This window comes from Patiria miniata, unplaced genomic scaffold (genome assembly GCF_015706575.1).
Source record: "Patiria miniata isolate m_02_andy unplaced genomic scaffold, ASM1570657v1 HiC_scaffold_29, whole genome shotgun sequence".
Classification (NCBI taxonomy): Eukaryota; Metazoa; Echinodermata; class Asteroidea; order Valvatida; family Asterinidae; genus Patiria; species Patiria miniata.
Window position 1 is genome coordinate 5,590,439 of NW_024037068.1, and position 26,102 is coordinate 5,616,540.

The 26,102-nt window shown below is 41.2% G+C and overlaps 3 protein-coding genes across 3 annotated transcripts; 2 read left to right on the plus strand and 1 right to left on the minus strand.

Annotated features, from left to right (window-relative positions):
- Positions 1-413: 413 nt before the first annotated feature.
- On the plus strand, positions 414-7,341 carry LOC119735429. The gene is made up of 4 exons (XM_038209131.1): positions 414-573; positions 1,957-2,047; positions 4,602-4,688; positions 6,711-7,341. The coding sequence occupies exons 1-4, from the start codon at positions 478-480 to the stop codon at positions 6,923-6,925; spliced, it is 489 nt and encodes a 162-aa protein (XP_038065059.1). The 5' UTR covers positions 414-477; the 3' UTR covers positions 6,926-7,341.
- A 5,274-nt stretch (positions 7,342-12,615) lies between these two features.
- Positions 12,616-16,965, minus strand: LOC119736114. The gene is made up of 3 exons (XM_038210128.1): positions 16,880-16,965; positions 14,581-14,770; positions 12,616-14,033 (listed from the first exon to the last, which is right to left on the minus strand). Exons 2-3 carry the CDS (start codon positions 14,633-14,635, stop codon positions 13,288-13,290), a joined length of 801 nt encoding a protein of 266 aa, XP_038066056.1. The 5' UTR covers positions 14,636-14,770; positions 16,880-16,965; the 3' UTR covers positions 12,616-13,287.
- Positions 16,708-23,657, plus strand: LOC119736113. The gene is made up of 4 exons (XM_038210126.1): positions 16,708-18,956; positions 19,414-19,590; positions 20,540-20,755; positions 22,047-23,657. The coding sequence occupies exons 1-4, from the start codon at positions 16,864-16,866 to the stop codon at positions 22,558-22,560; spliced, it is 3,000 nt and encodes a 999-aa protein (XP_038066054.1). The 5' UTR covers positions 16,708-16,863; the 3' UTR covers positions 22,561-23,657.
- The last annotated feature ends 2,445 nt before the right edge of the window (positions 23,658-26,102 follow it).

Below are 26,102 nucleotides of genomic sequence, written 5' to 3' on the forward strand. Positions count from 1 at the left end.
AACACAAAACAATCGGCGACTGAAATGTTCCGGACGGTCGTTGCTCAGGCCTGGCAATGATACTGTAAAGTTGGTCGCCCACTGTTCTGTGTCGTCACACGTGCAATGTCGACCTTGGGTGGATTTATTTAAATTCATTAAATTTCAAAAGTATACCGCGTGCTATGGGTGTGCATTCTACGAAACATTGGGGGGAAATTTGCAATTATTGAAAAATCATGCATAGTTGTTTATGAAGGTTTGGAGTTAACGCTGGACGGCTAACTAATAAATGCAATACATATTGCAATAAAGTTTAATCATATGCCTCAATTAAACCAAACCTGGGATATAATTGCATGGTTTGTTCAGAGTTTACAATCCAAATGAACAGATGTTGACCTCGTTTGTATACAATTATTAATTGCGCGGCTGATCAGCCGTGTGCAATCATAGTATACTCTTGGCAGGACTAGAGTTTGCTCATTTATAGCCATCATGTTGCTCGGAGTGTTGTTTCTTCTGTTCCTGACCAGCCAGGAGGCCTGGGGTTTCTGGGAGGATGGGAGCAAGGATCCTACCTCCTCACACTTGGTAAGAATTTTGTAGTCGAGTCGTAAGACCATCACCAGTCAAGTCAAAGGTAAAGCTAGAAGCAACAGTGAATGAAGTGCACCATTTGGAATTTGGATAGCTCGTGGTGAAAAGTTCTTCGTTTAACTCGACACGTACACTGCTAAATTACAATCAGTCTTACTCCCTCCCGACCTCGGCTTCATCACTCGTAATTTTGGCTTTATCTCTGGTTCATGGACGCTTTTAATATCCGTACGAAATGAATACAATCCACACGTTGAGTAGACGTTACTGCACCATGCAGAGACTAATATTCAGCCCAGCCAGGGACCAAAATCACCTGAAACTGAAAGACGGCTATACAAGGCAGAGGTTTTGTAATTTAAAGTTTGATTGGTAACATTTTCCACATTCCGAATTGGATTAAGAGCAAGGCACAAACCACACCGATTAAAATACAGGCTGGTTTATATTGTGCGTATGCTATGATTGCAATTCTAGTCGCCACTGAAAACACACGCATTTCGACTAGATTGTCGTAGTTTTCGACTAGATTGTCCTTCTCCGCATACCTTCCGGTTTTCCTTGTCAGAAATACCAGTGACAATTCGTAACTTGCATCGGCATGACCATTTTTTTAGGTAATAGCCAACACCATTATAAAATAAGACCACGAAAGCCTAATCAAAGATGGTCTCGGACAGTCTTAGTCACAAGTGACGGGGAGTCAGTCAGTTAGTCAGGGAGTCAGTCGGGGAGTCAGTCGGGGAAGTCAGTCAGCCAGTCAGTCGGGGAGTCAGTAAGATACAAAAAAGACACTATTTGACCGGCTCCACAAAAAAATGGTATCAAATCGCACTGAGCATTATTGAGTAATGGCCCGCTCAACATTGAGAGTGTGAAAATTTCGTCAAAACGTGATTTTCATTTTTTTGTCAAGAATGATATCTTTAATACCTACGGTTTTAGGTTTAATTCACAGAAATGTTGATTTTGATGAACAAAGTGGAACAAAAAACAACAATTTTGTGTAAATCGTTCTGTTGTTTTATAACAGAGCCAGCTATTTCAAAGCCTGTTTTTTTCAGTTGTGTAATTTTAACTCCAAGGTAGTAATTAATATGCAAATACGTCATATGACTGGAGGGGCTATGGAGCTGTATTATATACCAAATGAAAGCCTACATTGTGGGCTTTCCAACCAATTATATAACTAAATTTCATTTTTTTGGCGACATAGTACCTTTTTTGTGCTGGTCATGTGACCTCTGGCAAAAAGCGTGTAATTGTCCTGAAAGGAACATAAAATGTAGTGTGGTTAATCTAAGGACCTACTCCTCATAAGAATGAGGCTCTCTTCGTTTTTATTTAATTATTTTGTTTTTGTTTTACAAAAAACAGGGTTTCTACCAGAAGAACTTAACATGCAACGACGCCGGAACTACTTGTCAGCTTTGCTACACTGCGCATGTCAACGGAAGAGCTTATCCACGTATGTTTCCTTTCAGTATACAGTTAGACTTGACTCAAGTCGGAATTGCTTTAAGTCGGTATCTTAATTTAAAAAAAAAAAGTAGCAAAAATCACTTAATTTGCGTCTTTCCAGATGCCCGACAAGGTACACTTCAGCGCGCGTTCCACTTCAGTGCCGTATAACAATGCGCACACACTGTATGTACATTGTACAACACGCGTATTACACGTACATGTCACTGCGTGTGTGCATGTATTTCAGAGCATGTGCATACATGTGGTGCAAAAGTTAGCAATTCCGACTTGATCAATCTGCCATCAGCACCCCCCCCCCCCCCTCGCGTGCACGCGCCTGTATTCATCAATGCATATGCAACACCATCTCTATGCATGGGTTGCTGCATCACTTGAAAATAACATGTACATGTACGTTTTTAACATGATGGTCCGGATTCGACGCATGAGGGCGCGCGTTATGTACTGTAAGTATGCGATATATATCGCATATATATGCGCTGTGAGTGTATTTACTATATAGGCACAGACCGAGCGCAACCCAGACTTGGCCAAGTCTAGTATACAGTGTGTTCGATTCTTTCTCCCGCGCTTACTCGTGCAAGCGCGACAGCGTTCGATTTACCTCTCACGTGACTTCTCGCGCTTACTCGAGCCTGGCCCTAGTAACCGACTCGCCGAGCCGGTTACTTGGGTAAGTATTCCATAATACAACGTCCGGCGGGCGCCTCAGCTCGGGCCATGTCCGAAACGGGACTCCACGGAGCATAGAGCTACAAACCCTATGTAGCTCTATGCACGGAGCTACGGCTACGAATTATTGTCAGCGCGTCCTAGCGTATTTTCACAGGGCGTGGACTTGCTCTAGATATAGACAGTTAATTGATTAGGATGCAGCCTGGGAAAAATGTTGCAACCTGACGCAATTTCCGCGATTGTGTACAAAGTCTATGGAGAGTCAAGAACATTTTATAAGTATTTCCTAACAAAATTGGAAATATTCCGCAGTCCCAGATATGAAAGATTCATGTCCTATCATCATTTTTGCAATGAATGACCTTCATTGAGATGATATATGAAGAAAAAAGTGGCGTCAGGCTGCAACATTTTGTCCGCCTGTGTCGTGTCAAAATTGAACTTTCCAGCATTTGGCGTCGCGAGAGGGGGGGGGGGGGGCAAAGGGGGCTTCGCCCCCCCCCCCTCCGAAAAAGCAAAGAAGGAAGAAAAAAACAGAAAAACAGAAAAGATAAAGAGGCGAGAAGTCATATTGGTGAAAATTTAATTGGTGGGGGGAGGCAAAATGTTCCTGTCCCCCTCTAAAACCAATAAATCGAGAATATGTTGAGAAATACAGGATTTTTTTGGGGAAAATATCCCCCCCCCCCCTCTAGAAAAAAATCCTGGCGACGCTCATGTTTCCAGCTCTTGCACGAAACTAAACCGTTCGTTTATTTAGCTCCACTGTGCATGTCTGTCAACACGCGAGGAGCCAGGCGTGAGTAAGCTGGGGGAAGTAATCGCACGCACTCAAGCAATATACGTGAGTGAACTTTTTTTTGCCGGTTTTGAAACAAACATAATTATCAAAACGTAGAACATAGTTGTCATTTTGAATATATTACAGGTTTCGTGGACAGCTTAAATAACAAATCGTTACATTTTGAACCACGCCCATTAAATCCTATTTAAAGATCTATTCTGCCTTACAATGGCATTCAACAATCAAATTTAGTGGTTCATTCGATCGCTTGAACTTTGCTCGACATAAAGTTTGTTCAATTATAAATTGACACCGAGAAGCCAGTAAACAGAAACGTAGGCCTACAACAACATTCTGTTTCCCCAATCTGGAAATATATTTATCGGGTTTTTATTGTTTGCGTATTTCCATTTCAATCCATTTGTGAAGACGGGCTCTTGACATTGCAGAGCAGTCGCCAAAAAAAAAAAGGAGAGTGCTGGCTCAAGCCTTGAAAATATATAGCGTTGCTATTTTTTTTCATTCAGAAGATTGGTCGATTATTTACTTTCTTCGGTAAACAAAATGCAATGCACGGGTCTGTGTTCAGAATGCATGCAAATTTGACCTCATAAATACCAAAACAATATGCACAATATTTATGGAGGAGTTTATGGACGTACGGGCGATTAGTACGACTCATCATGTGCAATTCTGTGCGCGGCCTATTGCATTAATCGAGGCTACTGCTGGCATATTTGTTGTCATTCAACCCTGATGTACTATATATTTGCATAACTGTATACGTGTGTTAGTATGAGAGGTTACGCTTCAGTTCAATAACCTTTTGAATCCACTTTGAGGTTGTGCAATTTTACAGTTTCCATACTGCAGGGACAAAAAAAATTAACGCTACTTACGTTTGAATTGATAATAAACGGTAACCAGTTAGCTCAACTTTAAAGCTCCTTAAAATAGTCAATTTGAAGTAAATAATCCTTTCGTAGTATTTTTACATTTTTTTTAAAAAATCACATATTTCAATCCATACATTCGTTCGATTTCATAGTGTTTGTATTGTGGTAAAATTGATTTGTAGATATTATCGAATATACTACCGAACCCTATAAGTTGGAACACACCAGCCTCGCTGGAAGTTATGATGGCAAATACTCCGTCATTCAAGGTAAGCGATGATGAAAAAAACACACAAACAAACAAACAAAACACCCTCACAACAAACAACCCAAATGGCCAACACACAAACAGACAAACAAACAATAAACACCCAAATGTGTTCAACCAAAGATATTAGAGAGGGGAAGATGGGACAGTCCGCTTAAAAATTGAAACAGGAAGTACTTGCTCAAAGGTCACGATGGGGAAGGGCGCCTCGCACGGCAGGTAGGGGAAAAAATAGATTTCCCCATGTACTCAACGTGAAAACTGAGCTATGCAACGCCGCTAAACTACTCTTTTTTTGGAGGGGGGGATACATTATGCAGATGGGTAACATTTTAAAGCAGATTATTCTCTGTTTAATAGCGCCATCCCTGTGCTTCATGAGAAAATACCTTAAAGTGCCTTTTGTAAGTATTATGCTTAAGAGCTTTTGTACAGGTTCAGTGACAGGGGTGGTAATTTGAACAACTTATGCAGTTTGCATCGTGTTTATTACTTTGTGTTTATGGTTCAACGTTATTTTTTGCAAACTAAACAATATATTTGTTAAATAATTAATTAATTAATTAATTGTATTAATTAAAGAAATTATGCATGTTTTTAAAGTGTTTGTAATGTACGTTAAAGCATTAAGAAATCAAATGAATTATTATACCTTCAAAATATTTAATTGTTCAATAAATTAATTACATTAATTAATTGTAAACGCATTTTTAAAATAAATGTTATATTATATATTTTTATATTTTTTCTGAATTTTTTTTTTATTTCAGTGTACTGTGCTTGTGATGCAATGTTAAGTATTTTTAAAACAAAATGAATTATAACATCAAAGCTTTAAAAAAAATAACCATTCTATTTACGTTATGAGCAACGGGTTATACATAGGAACCAAATTATTCATATTAAATAATACAAATAAAATGCTAATTTGTTTTTCAAGGAAAAAACCTTGAAGCGGGTCTCCATAATTTGAACAACTTCAGGAAAGTTATAAACGTTTTAAGCATTCGCAGCTGGAGTCCTTATCGATTGCATTGCTTGGTCCCCCCCCCCGCCCCACGAACAATTTGATCAGCATTGCTAAATCTCAAAGTAGCCTACTATTTTCATTGACACTACTTTAATTCACCTTTGTATTCATTCGTTCATTCATGTATTCCTTTGTTTATTTTAAAATAAATGTCTCGGTGTATTTGTCTTTTGAAAGGTTTTTTTTTCTTCATCAAGTTTTCATCATCAACACCGATGGGCTATTATTCACGTGTTAATTCACCTTAACGTCATATGCGTTTACCTACCTGCCGTAAGCGGCGCCCTTCCCCATAACCCCAATTGGATGACGTCATCGTGTTTCACAGGTCACCTTACAAATAGATACCCAGTGTCCTATATTTCCCTCTCTAGTTTCTTTGGTTCAACTCAAGTATTATGTGTTTCCTAAAAGATTTACTTCGAAGAGCAAGAGCTACAAACCAACAAAATATATACTGAACGATATATAACCTGAAAACTTTATATTGCGGTCGAGTAAAATAAAATGTTTTCTACCATCACAAGCAGTCTGGTTCTTTCTTCTTAAAATGAACGGAAAATATAGAACCAAATAACCTTCAAAGACAAACTTGCGTGTCTTCTATATGTGATCCTATAAGAAGTCTTGAATCACACAATAATGACAATTACAAGCTGACCCCATGATGCAGTTTTAGTGAACCGTGAATGAAAAAAAAAATGCAACCCAAACATGAGTGGAAAATCACCAGAGCTCTTGATCAGTAACCGGCATTTAATAAATTATTCAACACGGGCACCAAAAGAAACTCGAACTATTTCACCCATGAGTCTGTATGTAATAAAATTATGTCATGGAGTGTGAAATATCAAAACTAACAGCAGAACATGCGTTTTCTACTGAAAGCGAATGCCAAAAGGGGGGGGGGGGGACTCATATCATACGTTTATAGGAATGGGTTCTTCCCTTTATTTTCTTATTTTGTTATGTGCGTCTTGATACGATCCACAGACGATCCGACACAGACGTTCCGATTGTGCTCCGAGCTCCAAACAGAGCATTCTCACATGAGAGACATGAAGTTTGAGCTTTGCCTGGAAACTCGATTTTCTCGAGGTGGAATGGTGCCGGAGACCTGTGCCTCACCCATCGCTGTGGTCTCCCTGCAGGTTAATGATGGAGACAAGAAGATGAGGGGCCAACAGGTGTTAGTGTGTAAACCTTAGCAGTCAGGGGCGGTACTGTAAAGGGAGTTTGGAGTTTGCCACCCCCCACCCCCGCCTCCCCCATTACCACATCACCCAATGCTTACATAACCACAAATATTGTCATACTGTATACAAATAAATGTCAGGATTAGCGTCGGATGATGTCCAGCCAAGGCCCTGCTGGCCTGGCTGTATGTTCTTGTTCCATCTTGTTCATGTCGAATTTTCCTTGCACATTATTTTGCCAAGAAGCCTTTACGTAACTTGTAGGATGCTCATCGGGCCTGTTATCCCGTGTTAATTATGCCAGATACTAAGTATATTTGTGACGTTCCATATCACAATGTGGAATAACCCACCACCTTTAACTTTTTAAGTTACATACATCATGTTAAAGCGCAAATATTTGTTTATTCCAAAGATATGCCACAGGAACTTCAACAGTGTCCCGCCGAACTTATGCCATGGTCATTTCGAGAAAAACGGCTTTGAAAAAGAAAAACGCATTGCGATGCCAACTGCAGTGGAATATGTTCTCCAGTTTCCAACTGTTGGGAGTATTTTTTCCCCAACATAAATTCATAGTGTGAATCTTGAATACCTTAGCTACTCAAAAATAAGAAAAACCCATATTGATTTTGACATGATTTTCTAGTGCATCCAACTTTAGGCGTTGATTACTCAAAACAAGGTTTTGGGGGACATTCCTCATTTTGCCACAGTAGGTCACATTTTCTTCCTGTATACCGCAGCATTGAAGTTACGTCCATTGTTCATCTAATATTTTAGACAAGATGTTGCCCCGTACTCGACATAATTTGGAAATTGAAGTAACGTGAGTACGAATGTATACATTTCATTCTTTTCAGCATCTGGGTTTTTTTTGGTTATATGTTAGGTAAAATAAGTGTGTTTAATTAAAATAGAAGTGACTACTTTGTTCTATGTTGGATAGTTTCAACCTTCTAAAAATACGCCTTTTGGGGTTGCTTTTGCGCCCATAACGCACACACGATGTGGATGAATAATTATTGGGCCACAACAATGATACCAAAATAAATCTATACTATGAATATTCAACAACTACGTCGGCGATTTTGTTCGATGAATCAATGCAAACTCCAAACCGCTCTAATTCGAGGGCGAAAAAAGGTTTGAAAATGAAAAACCTCGAACAAAGTTCAGGGAAAATGCACAAGTTTAAGCTGTTTCCAAGCAAGCACACAAGCAAAGCAAAACAACAACAACAACAACAATCAACCACTCTTGCATACGACTAGTGACATTTTTTTATTAGAATCTTTCAAACTTTGGGGCAATTTTAGGCCCTTTTAAATAATAAAATAATGTGTTTTTTTGTAACATTATGTAGGAAACATTACTGTCTTCTATTACGCTTCAAATTTTAAAGGGTTCGTACAGTGATACTTATAGTAATGTCGTATTTGCTTTAATTGACTTAACAAAAAGTTGCACACTGTTAAGAATGTGTCGGTCTATGTGAACCTCCGATTATCACAATTCCAATTGTAAATTAAGTCGTAAGGGGATGCAGTGTATTGTGTTTAACGCTGTGTTCTAAAAAGATAAGTATTTGGGAAAGAATGGTAAATTAAAATTGTTTGAGTTTCTAGATTAAAATTGAGCACTTGTTGGCTTTCTTCCATTCTTGTGTTACTATCATTAGCATTATTTTTTTTGTCTTTTTACAGGCATTATTATGATCACCTATATTATACATTTTGTGCGTTTCCAATAAAAACACTACACACCATCCAAAGAAGAATGTTCAAAACCTAACCTGTTGAAGTTAGGCAAAATAAAAAAAAACATGTTTAGCGTCCCCGCCCTCTTCCATTTGGGAGGCCGCCTCTTTTGTTTCTTAAACCGAATAAAAAAAATGATATATTTTAAACAGTGACATCTTTTGGCCCCTTTGTCTGTAGCATTGAGCCCATATAAAGCTGGCGTGTCATTTTCTGAGTCCAAGTGGCAGTCATTAAAAAAAGAATGGCAGCCATCTTGAAAAATAGCCCGGTCGTCAGGAGGAAAAAAAGAAGAAAAAACAAAAGGCCTCTTTTTGCGTTTTTTTTTCTTCAAAAAGGCATGACGCTCAACATTTTTTAATGTCATTTAAGAGAAAACTCTTCATTCCAAACATTAATCCAGTGACTGATCGCTTGAAATTACCTACATTTCTTGATTTCTTGTAAATGACAGCAAGTCAGACGGAAATATTTCACAAATGTGTTTAATACTAGACGAATGCTTTGTTTCATCATAATTCGCATGTTGCTTTCGGATAATTGCAAATGAACCTATATGCATTTAACACGCTGGCTCATGCTCGTAAAGGACATGCAAAGATGTTTAAATAGCACGGTTGTGCTATTCAATTGGTGAAGAAAAGGAAACTGAGATTGTATGCGGACATGTAACGAGAGCGAGCGGACTAGTCTGTCAAAGACTATCCTAAAAATAACAGTGCAGGGAAAGAGGAGACGGGCAGACAGAGAAAAATGTGTACAGACAACATCGCCGAATGCACCGAGGAAAGCTTTGCCACAATACAGGTCCTTGCTCACAACCGTCAGAGGTGGCACCATACAACGCTCATGCACCCATGCAGCGCCCCTACGACCCCGGCGGGTTACGGGACCAGTAAGCAGTAAACATCTCATTCAAATAAGTCTCGCAACGCCCCTGGCTATCACTTGTGAATAATTCTTGCTTAAACCTCACCCTGGCCCAAAATGTTAACTCCTATGACTATGTTTTTGACCATGGTAGACCCCTAGCCCTACGTAGACACAGACCAACAGCGGCTACAAGGTACAGGGCCTTTTTTAATTAAAGAGTTTTGCACTCAGAATTATATTATTTTAACCACTGAGATGCAACCTTCGGTAGCCGACAAGTCACACAGAACAGAATGTAGGATATATTTTTGTGATCTGTGCAATTACATTTTCAATATTTATTTAAAACAATATCCACAAAGTAGTTTCAGTTATTGCATTCTTGCGGGGGGGGGGGCAAAGTTTGTTTCAATACGTGTTGCATTTGGTAGTTTCAATCTTTGTGTAACGGCGAGAAAGTGTAATACCGCCCTCAAGTGACGTTGTTTGTAAACTTCGTTCTGGTAAATTTCGCTGAAAGGGCATGATGTGACCGACATCACAAATCATGTAAAATTCCCCCATTGTTGCTCGAAGAACTCCAGGGAATACTACAGTTGGTCAAATTTATAAATCCTTACGTATCAGTTATCGTAGATAAAACATTCCTGTGTATTTTTGGGAATCGGGGGAGATTTCATCGTAAATTTGGCTACATTTAAGGGACATATACAGGCCACGTGTATGCAAATCGTTGACATGTACATGTACATGGGGTTATTGTTGACACATATAAGGCCTCCTAAGTTATTAGGCCTCCTAAGGCATCCTGGTCTAGGCTATAACTTACCTGTGATTAATGTTCAATTGTAATTAAGCATGTTCATGTTGATTTAATAATTAAGACACATAATTGTTGTAACTGCCTTATTGTACATGCTATCCTAATGTAACATTCATGTAAATATTGATTGTGATTTGTTTGTCAGTGTTGTAGTACTCGTAATCGGTACTCGTACTCAAGTACTACTCGAGTACTTTTTTGGAGTACTCGTACTCGAATGTCAAAGTACTCGTACGCGAAATGACGGTACTAGTACACGGGCAGCAAAGTACTCGTACTCGACATGTCGAAATTGTACTCAATCATTAAAGTACTCGTACTCGATGGAATAGCAGTACTCAGGGGAAAAACATGTTATAGCTTCACTCACCATGGCCGTATTTTATCGATTCTTTCAGTTGGAAATTGTTGATTGGCTTGTTGAGAAATCGAGATTTCCTGATTTTCCTCTGTGCGAGTCTGGACAAACACATTTAACAGCTAGCCGTGAGTGGGTCTGTATAATGGTCTGACTAGGCCTTGGCCAATTACGCACAATTAACCATTTGCCGTGCAAGTACTCGTACTCGTACTCGGAAGTACAAGTACTCGTACTCGGAGATCCGTTCTTGTACTCGGAGGTACAAGTACTCGTACTCGTACTCGGCATTACTCGGCAGTACTCGGCAGTATTCGGCAGTACTCGGAAAAGAGTACTCGACTACAACACTGTTGTTTGTTATAGTGAACCGCTGACTTCAGGAACAAGAGGCTGTCTGTTAAGGGACATACTAAACAATGTTCAAGTCAAGTGGAGCCGGTTGCTAGCGCGTTACTTCTTGTATTTCTATGTAGCCCATTCAAGAAGCTACAATTTGCAAATTATTAAACAAAGGGTACTTGTACATGATATATTTAAATTGTAAATTCCATTAAATAATTTCATAAACTTAACGGTTTTAAACCCGGTGGCTGTTTTATGTCTTCGAAGTAGTGGAATTTGTTCCAATGATTTGCCAGACTCTATTGTTTTACACAGCCGAGAAGAAAAGGAGCAGGCAGGATTGAACAAACAAATTAAACCAGTCATGGGCGGCCGTGTACTCATCTCTTCTCTCACAAAACTTACTACTTCTACTATCATAATGACAAGAGGGAATTCTCAAACATATGGCCATCTAAAATAAACAGGTTATTTGTACAATCACGACAATCACCTCATCAGTAGGACATTACCTTACAGCAGAAGATGACAATGGGAACTTAATTAGCCTGTCGTTCCTCACTTATATGGTCCTTGAAAAATCTAAATGTTTGTAATTTGTCAATTATTAAACAACTACTGAAAGAAACTAACAAACTATGGAAGAGGAACATTATCGAAAATACTATGAAAGACTATGAGCCAATTCAGCCAAAAGACATAAACATGTAGTATTGAAAACTGTTTACAACCGAATTATACGGTGGCTGGTTTGTTAGACAACATGTTACGGCACAGATTATTATCATAACATTGTTAATAGTGGACATTTACAAAGACTTCTGATAATATGGTAGCAAAATACTTCAAAATACAGTAAATGTAATAAAGTGTAAATGATGACCTTTGTTCAAGTTTCCTGTTTTTACTTCCGTGACTTCTGTTCAAATGTTTTGGCCATTTAGGCGACCGATGCATTTCCCGAACTAACCACTTCCTTGTTCACGGTAAAGACGTACATTGAATGGAATTTGATTAGGTAGAGTCATTCTGGACATTCCTTAGTTAGGCCCAAAAAAAATAATCGGTCTCTGGTCTGACCAAAGTTCCGGAATTGATGCGGCGACGCGTTTTTTGGGTTTTTTTTGGTGGCTTTTTTTTTCAAGCTTGAATTGTACAGACAATGTGGGTACTATTTTGCTTGTTTGTGTCCTCATTATACATTGGTGTCCTCTATAATTTGCCTTGGTGTCCTTTATAATTTGCCTTGGTGCAATTTCCCCATTCCTTGGTGCTCCTTGGTGCAAAAATTTGAGGAGGTGCGGCAATAGAGGGCGCTGTTGTAGCTTCCGTGTTAATTTGAAGAAGAAAAAAAGGTTGACGCGCATGATTAAAATCGACGCGCACGCTGACCAGAAACAGAGTATTTTTTTTCGGCCTTAGTTCGTTTATTTATTTATAACATTCACCCCAGGACATGCCCAACTTCCGTTGGAGCCCTGCATACGGTACACAATGAAGTCAAGCAAAGCAAGGACACAAGCAGGAAAATGCACTTCGAACATGGCTTACAAGTACAAGATATAAGTTTATTTGAAACATTCAATATGAGGCTGACTACGGGATGGGGAAAAACTCGGCACAAACTTTGTGGGGAAAAACGGGGATGATTCCTGATCTGGCTCCAAATAGTTATCACGGTTGTACGTAGTTTTTGCCACCAATGGTTGGCAACTTTAGGCAAAATTGTAAAACATTACAGTTAGCCGGAACTGTTGCAAATTAGGGTTGAAATGTATTCATCTTAAGGCCCGCTCAAGCAGAATGGTGTCTAATGTTCGCAAAATTATACAAGAAATGTATTGTATTGGACTATCTGCATTAGAGAGTGATGTCAGCTAATAAGGAAATGTCTCGATATACAGGTTTTCCTTAAAGAAGGAGAAAAGTGCTATATATATTCAGTCTGAATGGATTAATGATGTGGTTGCTTTCTAAATTGTAAACTTGGGTTTTTTGAATATAACTGAACTATATAGTCAGAATAAACCAGTTCGGTGTTTCAACTACGGATGCAAGGAGAAACAATGATATTTTTTTTTGGAAGGGGGGAGGGAGAGGAACACTTAACTGCTTTATTTACTTCAAAATGACGTCATCAGTTATTTACGTGAACATGCGTAGTCTGAACACCAAAGTGGCTTAGACTAATATTTTTTTAGTGTCCTCGTGGCATTTAATAAGTCCAGTAGTCTGGCACCAGAGCCTGTGAGATGACGTCCTGTGTTATGGTTGTCTCCGCGGGCGCCCCCTTCTGTTTGGTTGTCAGGCAGTCGTTACCAGGCTTCGCATTCTCGTAGCCTTGGCGCAGACGCCTGTACGTCTCGTCAAGGTCGTCACCGAAGCTGGTCTTACGTTCTGAGTCGAATTCGGTGTTCGGTCCCGGAGACGGGAGCGCGTCTACGTTTCGATCTGGTCCACTTGTCTGGGCGAGATCGTCATCAGCAACGTGAGCATAACCATCCGACACTGGCCGCAATTTGGGCGGAATGCCCGGCGGATTCAGCGATCCGCGCCGTGGAAGTTGCATGGCCATTTGCTGACCCATGGGAGGGCCTGGAAACAAGTCCTTGTTCACATAAACCTGACTATCATACGATTCATAGATAGCCTCGTCTAGGTTCAGTGCTATCTCGCTCTCGGGAACATTCGCGGGTTCACGTATCGGAAATTCATAACTCTCCTCAAACTCTAAGGGCATATACGCGCACTCTTCTTGCTCCCGATTGACGCCACGGTGCCGTGAAGGTACTGGTGGGGGTGGGTTCGGCGATTCGAATCCCTCTGTTGTCGACTTGTCCCGTTTGATGAGAGACTTTTTAATGCGTTTGACGATTCCATCCTTTGGCGTTTCGATCTTGATTTTAAGCCCGCTCTCTGGGTCCTTGAGAACAATTCTACTGCCAGCAGCCAGTTCCATTCCTGTCAGAAACGAGATGGCTTGAAATTACAAAACAAACGTATCATCATGTCCGCCGTATATTGACCACAGACACACGGCATCAAGGCTGCCCCCTCTAGAAGATTTTTTTATAATGAAATTATTAAACTGGTGAAAATATAGACTCGATAATACTGAAAAAAAGCATAAAGTACCGTGATGGATATTTCTACATATGAATAAAACATGTTTTGAAGTTTTTTTTGTTGGGCTGTTGTGTTTCTTTATTTTTTTTTGGGGGGGGGGTAGGCTACTTATTTTTTCCCCATTTTGTTGAATTTTGTTCTGGATTGTTCACGTATAGGGGACGGGAAAGAAAATCGATCAAAAAAAGTCATATTTACTTCTGTGTTTAACAAAGCTATTTAGGGATGGATGGGCTAATGTACCCAAGAGCGCCCCCCCCCCCCTCCGCCCTGATCCGTCAATGAAGCTCTTCAATCGTTACGAAAGTAATCAAATAACTCTCCCCGTGGGTGACGGCATGCCGGTTGAACGGATAGAAAGTGTTGATTCTCTTTGACTCACCTTGAAAATGCTTCGGCGCATCGAGAAAGGCCTTCATACTCATTGCCTCCGCCATATTGTTCTCGCTAGTAGATGGTACCACGTTCCTGATCTCTAGAAAAGTATTCTATTGGTCTGCAGCCGGTCACTCCAATGGCATAAGTGAAACTGGCTTATTCTTCCACGGTGACAGTTCACTTCACCTCGGTTACTGGGAAACAAGGAAAGGAACTGTAAGCATTGGGAAGTCCCCGAATTATTGCGCCATCGATTCAATGATAATGCTTACTACCATTCTATTTGTAATTCCCTAATCCCGCTAATTATTGCGCAATCGTGTCAGTGAATCATTGCCTAATACCATTCTATTTTCAATTCCCTAATCAATCCAATGACCCTAATCTTCCGCGACAGTTAATACGTATCATGTAAATGTCGCTTCATCTTGTGCCGCACGATGACACGTTGAATCACTTCTCCTGCAATTTCTTTTATCTCTTAAGTAATGCTGTAAACACTTCTATATAACTTTTACCTGGTGGTTTGAGATGTTTAAATTAAGACACTTTTGGCGATTGATTTGTTGATAGACTGTATATTGGATTTCGGCGACATTCAAATATATGCTGTCATTTTTTTACAAATCTACAAGACATGAAAACCAGTGCATTAAATTTTTGAGCAACAATTCTCCCGAGATTTTTCTTTTTTGTTTTGTTTTAATTTAAGTTTACCATCAACCGTCAGATCTGCTTTGATTTGCTTTTAGCCAAACAAAAGCAGGTATACGTACAGCGCCATCAGCTAGCTATGCCATGTCTTCATTGATACGCATAACGAGTAGACGCATACTTCACTCATTCAATCATTGTCACTAATTTTAAGTTACAGAACTTATCCGGAGCGGGGGCGCCCTAAGTAGGCGGGGTGTGGGTGCTGTACAGTGAATTACTGTCAGGAAAAAGCGCGGCACGTCCTACCAGACCAAACAAAAATGATTGGAATAAACTTAAAGCACCGGATTGTACACAAAAATTACAGGTGCATAAGCTCATACTTGGTAATTTTCAAATTTCTAAAGGGCATATCTCCAGTCTTGTACAGTATCTTCTCTGGTATACCCATGGGCTCTTTGCAAGGTTTATAAACGGTTACTCGTTAGGTTGAGGTTTTAACCAGAGAAAAGTTACTCGTTTAGATGATAAAGGACAGTCAGGAAAGTTGCAGAGGTTGATACAAAAACAAATATGACAATTTTTTTCCTAACAGATTCTTATTTATTGGTTGATGCTACGAATGAAGGCTGAAACCGTCTTCTCAAAAAAAAAAAAAAAACAACATTCATTACAAATGTCTTATTTGAATACAAACCGCAATAAATACTACCAAAGCCTTGGAGCCTAAGAAGCCAACGTTGAATATGTTGGTTGTTGACCTTGTTTGTCACTTAGGCATACTGCATGGTATGTATTGGTAGGTGACTTACAAAAACAACCGGGCACAAACATTTCCTCTTTGGCCAACACATCCTGTTTCGTTTTCTTTTTGAATGTTACTGTAAATTTCCTTCCCCGAATAATAGTGCACAGCCGGGGCAACTATTGCTCTCAATATCCGTTAAGAGTCTTGACTATTCTACAGGGTGAGTAAAAAACAAGTTCCTTCGGAAAAATCCTGGTCTCCCACAAAAGCGGGAAAGGTTACCCGTTTTTCTCTTCAGCCAACATTTGATCTTGGTATTGATCACATTCAGTACAAGTTTCACTGATATTCAGCGATGCATGCAAGGGACACAGGCCTTTTTTGTGACTATACTTGAAAACAACACAATGTTTTCTAATATTTTAAGGGGATATTAAAGTTAAGTAATGGCCAGCACACTGCAAGACAGAACATGTCAAAGTAGGTATGGCCAGTCAAGATTTGGAGTACACCTTCCGGAGGTACGGCAGCCTAACGCTCAGACAGTGCAGAAACGTGGTAAAATACGGACACAATGGCGCAAGCAAGAACCTGAGCAAGGGTAGCCAAGATCGCCGGATCTTACCCCCTTTTATATTTTTTTTCTTTGCAGGTACTAATTTGGTTTCTAACTCTGGAAAAAAGTATTACATGCACCCTAACACCACGTACATGCGTTGACATCCGGTATCTTATGCATGTCAAAGTTCAGAGCTTGTACGCCTTTAACACCAGTGACTTCCGCAGTTTGTATGCGAGGTGTGTTCGTCCTAGCGGTGTTATGAAGTCGGTGAATGGGATACTTTGGCTCATTTGACTCTGTGACTCGGTAAAAACGTAGACATGGCACTACGCTCACCGTTTGGATTGACCCGAGATAAGTTGGCGGAATTGCTCTCCTGTGGGGTGTGTTTCGAGAAGTACGATGATGGTAGCAGGGCGGCCAAGCTGCTGCCGTGTTTGCATGGGTTCTGCACGGAATGCCTCGGCCGGCTTGTGCGCGGTGCTCCGGTGCTCACGTGCCCACTGTGCCGTCGAGATACTCCTGTACCAGAGGCCGGAGTCCATTCCTTACCCGATCACTTCATCGTGACGAAGCTGCGGGAACTCGATCAGGTACTCAATATCGATGCCCATCAAGCACGTCACGCTTTCCGCTGCGGATGGTGCAAAGACGAAAGCCCTGCCGTGTGCTTTTGTCCTGGCGAGGAATGCTCGGCGTTCCTTTGTGAAAAGTGCAAGGATCACCACGATAATATGAAAGCCTATCACGGTCACGTGGTACACTCCATGGAACAGGTGCAAGAGGACCCAGATATTTTATTATCACGGCAAAAGCTACAGTGCGAGCAGCACATCAAGCATGCCCTCTCCGTGTTTTGCGAGGAAGAGGGCTGCCATCGGGCCATGTGCTTAGTGTGCTCGACGACAGATCACCGGGGCCACCAAATTATTGACCTAGATCAGAAATCTTCAAAGGTGAAGGAGGAGTTACAAAGACTTGCCCGGGCGTCCCAAGGTCAGAAGGTCAAAGTTGAAGATATCTCAGGGAGAATTAGCACCGAGATAAACAAGACAAGTGCTCGTTTTGAGGAGATGTCGTCTGCAGTTTGCAAAGTGTTCGAGGAACTGCAGAACCAGCTCAAGACCAGGCAAGAGGCCGTCATTGCTGACTTGAAGAAGTTGTGCACCGACAAGGCCAATCAACTCAAGCACCAAACAGACCGCGCCGAGTCACTGGCTTCCCAGTTTGACTCGGCCTGTCAGTTCGCCGAGAGAGCCTGCGACATCGGTAACCCCGTCGATCTACTCAAAACCAGGGCACAGATCATCTCCAGGCTATATGACCTTAATTCTCTGGATGTCGACAAGTCTCTGCCGTTCCTTCCTGCCGGCGAAGCCTTCCTCTCCTTCACCGATGATCATGACAGAGTCTTGTCCGAGATTGAGAGCCTCATTCCACGCCTGGGGCATTTTGTCACATCTGGTGATGAAAGAGATTTGATTCCTAAGGTAAATATCGAATTTCCATGGAGACATGGGTCGTCCGTGGAAGTCAAAGCCGTGCAGAAAGTTCGTATCTCTGAGGACAGCCCATCTTGCCCATCCGTTGAAAGTCTCGGTGAGCGTCTTTTTGCGTATCTGCAATCCCCTGACGGCAGCACCACGAATTGCAAGGATCGCAGGCAATGTGGTGACTTCTTTGAGTTCGAGTTCCAACCACTGGTAACGGGACAACATCAGCTTAGTATCAGTGTTTCTGGATTGCAAGTCACTGGCAGTCCGTTCCAGATCCACGTTGTCGATCGACCCGTTCAGGCTGACGTTAGGCCGGCCCCTTCCAAAAGTCTCGACACCCAAGTTCTCCCGAGTGATGCGACTTGGGCCGACGCCTTTGCCAGATGTGAACACAGCGTTGTCTTTAAGCTCCGCAGTCCACAGAATCGCCAGCCGCAACTCGAACAAATAACGGTGCGGTGCACCATGCCCGATATCCCCGAAGAACTTCGCTCTGTAGCTAACGTGAAGCCCTGGCGTTCGTCGTCAAACAGAGACTCCCAGTTGACTGGCATCGAAGCTCACATCATAGAGACCGAGGAGAAAGGAACCTTCCGTGTCGCCTACACACCGCCAGCAGCAGGACAGCTGCTCGTGACAATTCTCGTAGACGGCAAGCCCGTCACTGTCCAGCCAATCGTCATCACGGTCAACCCTTTACATCCAGACTCCACGGATATGGTCACATCATGCTCAATGGGGCGATGTTACGAGGACGGTGCCGCGCTAGATGTGCCATGTACGGTGCTCATCAGCACGCGGGACTACATGGGCAACCGGCTGAGCAGCGGGGGGTATGAAGTCACTGCAACGGTTAAACCTTCCAGTTTGTCGGATGGCGATTGGCCCTGTGATGTCCAGGACAAATCTGATGGCAGGTATGAATATCTCGAGTCTAGCAAGACTCATCTAAACTCTATTTTGTCTTGCCCCTCCCTTTGTGGGAGTTTTGCATTATTGAGAAGGCCCAACGTTCCCCCAATGTTTGATCCCCCCCCCCCTCCAAATCTTAACATGATGATCGTGTCCCTGAATTTCGCTTTCTTTTATGGCCTCACCTGGGAAAATCGAACGCAGACTGTTACTTTATAGTTGTATCTCGCCCTTTATTTTCTTAATAATAATTATTGAGTGCATAATAATCAGCCGGATCTATGAGACAAATTATCCGGGCAAAATCTCCTAATAAAAACAACTTGTGCAGACATCCGTGCATATCTGATGTGTATGGAAATAATAAAACCTTGCTTCTTATTAGAATTGTTTGATTATGTGATTGACACAATGATACTTTTTTATCTCTTTTTTTGTTTTCGTGTCGACTACCGCCTTCAGTTACCTCGTTACCTTTACCCCACGGACCCCAGAGCCTCATCTTTTCACCGTCAAGATCTGTGGATACGAGGTAAAGCCGAATATGCCCTTCGTGGTTCCCGTACACGACAGCCTGACGTTCAAGGATCCCCCGGGCGGGTACCAGTCTCCCTCAGCGATAGCTGTAGACATAGAGAGGTCAGTCGGACTAGGGAACTGTTAAATCGTGTAATTCGTATAACATTTGATAGAAATCAAAGTTGCCTTTCTTGCGGAGTGTTCAGACGTAAAAACAAATGGCCACGTGGTTAACTACAATGCATGATGGGAATCTAATATCGCCGCTTTTAATTTCACCTTTTCTGCACAATTGTCTCTGCTTTTGGGGTAGTTTTCAGGTATATCAACAGTAATTGTTTGTCCGATTTCATTTACATTTACAATTACTTTAGATCTCGGGATAAACAGTGAAAACCAACACTTACAAATTAAAGGACTACAGAAAACAAAAGGAACCTAACAGCTCCCGAAGGATAGGCTCTCCTAACTAAAATGTTCACACATAAATATTAATTAAATTGAATTAAATTAATCAAGTTGAATTTAATTTTTAAGCAAATATTCAGAGAAACCTCAAAAAGAATTAACAGAGTACGAGTATTAAGTTTAAATTAGATTATTTCGGTTGAAAAAGGTCAAATTGATGGACACAAAAAATTGTTATTTAGCCCACAAAGAAGGTACGCTTCCTCTAGCGGTGAAGTGTTGATAATTGATTTAGAGACTGTTTATTCCACTTTTGAATGCATTTAGGGGGCCAAAAATACTGTATTTAACCAACAAGTGGAAACAAAGAAAGAGCGTCCTCTTGTGGTAGCTGTACCGCAGCCGAACGAGCTCCTATGGTAGAGTACCGGCCATAAGCGCCAACGTATATGCCTGCGACATTAATCCCTGCGATATGTTTCAGGCGAGAATGGTGCATTTGGATAACCGTTATTTCATGATGTTATTTCAAGTCGAGAAGTGATTTCAATCGACGGTCGATATCCATTTCAAGTCATACCTGGATAACTCAAGTATGGAATAAATTGAATGAGTAGTAATGTCCTATCCCTAATTTCTTCATCCTGTCTGATTATTCCAGTCAAGTCATGTACGTGGCAGACGGCAAGAAAGGCTGCATCCACCGTTTGGCGATTGACAACGGCTGTTCCGTGTCTACCGATTTGGGGTCACCCATCGATCTCACCCTACGCCACACCTTGCTGATTGCCCTGAGCGCAGCAAGTAATCTAGTGCTGCTGGTTCCCCGATATGTCTGTGTGATCATCTATAATACGAAGGGGGACAAGGAACTCAGGTAATGCCAAATAAAATAAAACATGTTTAGCGTCCTTGCCCGCTTCCTTTTCTGAGGACCCCTCCTTTTTTTCCTTTTTTTTTAACCCAAAAATGATAAATTTTAAGCAATGACATAATTTTGGTCTCTTTATCTGTTGCATGTAGCCCATGTAAAGCGTGTACGTCATTTCCTGAGTCCCAGTGGCGGCCATTAAAAAAAAAAAAGCTGGCGGCCATCTTGAAAATAGCCGGGTGGGGCAGCCATTTTGAAGAAAAAAAAGCCTCCTCCTTGCTTTTTTTCAAAAAGGCAGGACGCTAAACATGTTGACCTAGATGACCTAGCGACGCATTGAGCGTCACTACGTCATCCGTGCTGAAATGTAAACATTTTTTTTTCCACCGGTCACCCAGCCTCCGTTAAATGAGGACGCTGTTCAAAGCAATCGATCATGGGCACTATCGGACAATAGGTGGTGCTCTTCATGGCACCACAATTGCCGACGTTCGCAGGGAGTTATAAAGGGCACTCGTGAAAAAAGGGCACACTTTAGTAAATATTTGGGGGGGGGGAAATACCCAATAACCCCCCCCCCCCCCCCCGATGCAACGCCAGTGTGTTTGTGTGTAGTTTTAAAATGGGGAAAGCATCGTGGAAGCTATTGTTCGCACTATCTCTGTACTGTTCAGATAATGCGGCAGCTGCTTCGTATTTTTTTTTTTACAATAGCTGGCACAATGCTCTCGCCAATGATGGGGGCCTCCCTTACAAAAATATCCCATGGTGATTTCCCATGGGATCGCCATGACGATTTCCCATGAAATGGGGTTTTGGACCCCATGTAACACATGGGACTTTTCCCATGGAATTAACCCCATGTACCACATGGGACTTTTTTTCATGGTATTTCCACCATGGGATTGTTCGCATGGCTTGTTTCAGAACATATACCTTTCCATAGCAGAATTCAATATCTGCATTATGGTTTTACCCCATGTCAATTATATTCACACTTTGGGGAGTGGCCATCATGGGACTCCGAAGGTATGGTATTTTCCCATGCGCGCATATCCATGCGCGCTATATTATAATTGTCTTTGTATTGACAGCCTAGCGGAGGCTCTCAGTTAGACTTTTTGTATCCTCATTATGTTTTTCTTGTTCATTACCTATCCAGAATGAGAAGGGAAAAAAAAACAGTTGACTAAAAAAAATGCTTTTACTTACTATCATGCCCTAGTTGAAACGTTGGCTGACTTTGGTGTGGTTTGATTTGAACCGTTTCGATGGTTTCGTTGTTTTTCCTTGTCAGCTGGCCATGCGCCCAGGAAAACACGAAACCCGTCAACATCACCATCTCCGCCAAAGATCACGTGATCATTGGTGACGGCATGTTGCAGACTCTGTTTGTGTATGGAATGGCGGGTGAACAACTTGGCCGAATTCAACTTCCAGAGGGCGCCCTTGGGTCCGGGCTACACAACGTCTGCACGGACCGCAACAACGACATCCTCGTGGCCACGCACTCGGAGCCCTACCAGATCCTGCGGTACCACTTAGCGACCGGAAACCTCGTCTCCCAAATCGACTCACCCGTCGCACTCAAACAACTGGCTGTGGCCACGACGCCAGAGGGCGTCCTTATCGTGGCCGCGCTCGGGGGAGTTCTTGTGTTGCAGCACAGCTCAGCTCCTGAGGGCGTCTCTATTGTCCGTAGGTTTCAGACGGATGACATCTACTCGGAATTGGCGTATGTTGGGAATAGATGTTTTGTGGCTCTAGACCGGGGTAAGAAGCACCTGGCTAAATACAAGTATGAGCCTTAAATGGCAAACCCATGGATAGGGGACTAGATTAAACTGAACGATGACGATCTAACTTTGATATGTATATATACAAGGACGTTCCACAAGAGGCTCTTGTTCTTCATATTTGTTCCGTTGTATATTTTGTGTCCCATCAGGGTTGCAGTCAAATCGACCATAAGTCATAGCAACGTAAAATAACAACTCGATCAAAGGTCAGATCACAGGCAGGGACATAGGGAAGCTGGTGTATGTGAGCAATTGCAACAAAAATGACTTTGATTGTCGCTAGACTTGTGTTTGATTGACTTGTGATTGACTTGTCGAAACCTGGCGAAACTGAGCCTGCCGGTCCAATCTTCTTTCAACACCAACTGTTTACCCTTACCTTCAGAATATTATTTCACAATTGTTATCCCTTTCCCCCACATATAACTGTGTAAATAGTCATGCTAAACAAACAATTTATTTTTCTGTAAACTAATTTGTTTACGGCGCTCAGATAGCTTCTCATTTATTGTTGATCAGTATTGCCTGTAGGTTTTAAAATAGCTTCAATTTAATCAAATACAACGTATCAACTTGTTTCACTGCTCATAATGATAAGCTCTCATAATATTTACAGAAGAAAGCAGTAATAAATAGTTAAGTGCATTATTGTTTTTTTCCACATATAATTTTAGATATAAGTAATTAAAAGTAGCTTTTGACTTTGAGCCCGTAAGTGTTGTACCATTGGAAATAATATTTTTTGAGGCTTTAAAATTATTGTTTAAAGCTAGATTCTCATGAACATTGCCTTCATTTTCCTGTAGCAAAAAAATGTAACTGTAGAATAAGGTAGCACGTCTGACGCTTGTATTTAGCTATCACAAAACAATGCGCATACAATTTGTTTTGCAATTGTTCTGTATTTTAATAAAGGTTCAAGTTTAATGATAATACAAGGTCAAAACTGAAACTTCATAACTGACGCTTTCCTTCTTATTTTTTTGGGACTGATTTTCGATATGTTATATTAGGAATAAGGTTATAAAGTTCGTTCAGTTTAAATTTAAAGAAACACAGCCAAAAAAAAATCATATTAATGATGAATTAATAACTCTATAGTCAATAAATAAAACCTCAACATCTTTGCAATTTGTTTAAGAGTGAATTTCTCACATCAGGATATCTCTTTTCTCACATAAGTTTGTTTTGTCTCCTTCTCATTGTTGTTGGCGTCAGCAGAATCGTAATGAGTAAATTTTGAGAACCTTCCACCAATCAAGTAGGCTTTTGATCAGCGACTTCTAAGACACACAACGACACACGAAATTCGTCTATAACCAAAAGACAAACATATGGAATATCCAAGAAACACTAGAAATGTTGTTAGTATATCGTAGCTAGCTGGCTTTGACGTCGACCCCAGAGGGCGCCCTGTTTGACTCTGTTCTGACAGGGATGCTGTTCTGAAGCTCGGATCTGACGGTGAGGGCGTACGGCTAGTCAAGCACAACCGGTGACGGACCACTTCTGCACCTGTTTTGCAATGGGCATATATGCCTCGTTGCATACGTTTGACCAGCAGGACATGGTGAGATAGGTGCGGTAATATACTTTAGTTCGATTACTTTACATGCGTGTGTAGATATGGCTCATATTATTTCAAGTTCAGAAACACATTCACTTCAGAAAAATGAAAGAAGCAAGTGCAATGACATTAACTTGTTCATATGTAAAATAATAACAAGGCTGATCACGGGTTCCAATGGTTATAAAAGCATTAAATAGCGCCCTCATAAGGTCCAGGTCTCTCAAACTACACCTATTCAAATTACTGTATATACGTATCAATTTTCTTTGTAATACACATGCATGCATATACTTCTTACTTTCATTGTCAATAAATTATAACCTGTCTTCATGTACAAGGAATCTCACTCGCGGTTCGTTCAAACCAACCGCGTCGGGCCCCGGACCCCTCATTTCTGTTAGCTTCCTCATTGCATACATTTCTGTTAAGGCCCTATCACAGTGTTATCATCGCTCAAGGAAGGCACTTGCATTAATTATGGCGGTAAGCTTTTCACAATGCCTTCCGTTTGCTTCATGAATTATCGTACTATAGAATTGCGGCTATATTGGCGCTCAAAGATAGGGAGCTGAGTTGGAGCAAATTCTCGCGTTGGAAATGATTGTGTTGTTACCTTTATATTTGCAGGTGGCATCCACATGGTCCTAGAAGGCATTCTGTTGTTGAGTTTTGATGTTATCTGAATCTTCGTCATAATTTCGTGCCAAGACTTGTGCTGTCAAAGGGAAATCTGCCATCATTGACATTCACGGATATCTCAGATGAATTTCTAGAACTGCTTTGCAAGATCTCATAAAAAAAAATTCAAAGAACTTGCGGTCGGATCTAACTCTATCCCGCTTGATTTATTTCTGCCCTAGATCAACCAGGGACTTAAGGCATGTGATTTTGTAATGTGTTTACTTATTAAGATTACATGATATCAGTAATAAGGGCCTTGGTGTTCCACCTCCTTCTGTACAATGGCAGATCGAGGGTCGGGACCAACTAAGCTAGGCCACCCTCAACAAGAAACACTTTCATGAATTAGGCCTATGTATTTTTTTAAAACTGATTAAGCAAGAAGTCAACAAGGGCGGATCCAGGGGGGGGGCCAAAGGGGGCCATGGCCCCCCCCAAAAACGAAATCAATTTTTTTTTTTTTTTTTATGTGACATCGCAATAACGGCAGGCAATGAGTACACCACCATCTTTTCCTCAAAAAAAAACATTGGTTAAAGTGGTCAGAAATTGCCTCAGATCGCACCACAGAGCATCTAGAATCCAAAAAAATTTCGGGGCCCTTAAGCGGGCCCCGAACCCAACGCCGTAATTTTTTTGACCCACTTTTTTACATCGCAATAAAGGCAGGCAATGAGTACACCACCATCTTTTCCTAAAAAAAAACATTGGTTAAAGTGGTCAGAAATTGCCTCAGATAACACCACAGAGCATCTAGAATCCAAAAAAAATTTCGGGGCCCTTAAGCGGGCCCCGAACCCCACGCCGTAAATTTTTTTGACCCACTTTTTGACATCGCAATAAAGGCAGGCAATGAGTACACCACCATCTTTTCCTCAAAAAAAACATTGGTTAAAGTGGTCAGAAATCGCCTCAGATCACACCACAGAGCATCTACAAACCAAAATTTTTTCGGGGCCCTTCAGCGGGCCCCGAACCCCACACTGTAATTTTTTTTACCCACCTTTTGGGGGGAACCAAAAATTTTTTTGGCCCCCCAAAAAATTATGTTCTGGATCCGCCCTTGGAAGTCAAGTGAAAATAGCTGTTTTTTTTTCTTAAACATGTATATGCTATTCCCTTTCAATCTATGAATTTGCTTTTGAGTTGCCTAGTATTTACCATCATGTTATGTGTATGAAGTTGTTATGAGACCTTTTCACTGTAGTTTGTTAAATACATTATAATTGTGTACAAATATTTGCAGAAGAACTTGGACGCGAGTTCAAATCTGAGGTCTTTTCCAAATTCTTAGGCATTTTCA

What these genes read in the sequence shown, in the direction of transcription:
- LOC119735429 (XM_038209131.1), top strand. Translation starts at nt 478, where the DNA reads ATGTTGCTCGGAGTGTTGTTTCTTCTGTTCCTGACCAGCCAGGAGGCC. An exon ending in ATCCTACCTCCTCACACTTG is followed by an intron (nt 574 to 1,956) that starts GTAAGAATTTTG and finishes TACAAAAAACAG; the next exon opens with GGTTTCTACCAGAAGAACTT. An exon ending in CAAATACTCCGTCATTCAAG is followed by an intron (nt 4,689 to 6,710) that starts GTAAGCGATGAT and finishes TACGATCCACAG; the next exon opens with ACGATCCGACACAGACGTTC.
- LOC119736114 (XM_038210128.1), bottom strand. Translation starts at nt 14,635, where the DNA reads ATGGCGGAGGCAATGAGTATGAAGGCCTTTCTCGATGCGCCGAAGCAT. An exon ending in TGCGCCGAAGCATTTTCAAG is followed by an intron (nt 14,034 to 14,580) that starts GTGAGTCAAAGA and finishes CGTTTCTGACAG; the next exon opens with GAATGGAACTGGCTGCTGGC.
- LOC119736113 (XM_038210126.1), top strand. Translation starts at nt 16,864, where the DNA reads ATGGCACTACGCTCACCGTTTGGATTGACCCGAGATAAGTTGGCGGAA. An exon ending in CAGGACAAATCTGATGGCAG is followed by an intron (nt 18,957 to 19,413) that starts GTATGAATATCT and finishes TACCGCCTTCAG; the next exon opens with TTACCTCGTTACCTTTACCC. An exon ending in AAGGGGGACAAGGAACTCAG is followed by an intron (nt 20,756 to 22,046) that starts GTAATGCCAAAT and finishes TTTCCTTGTCAG; the next exon opens with CTGGCCATGCGCCCAGGAAA.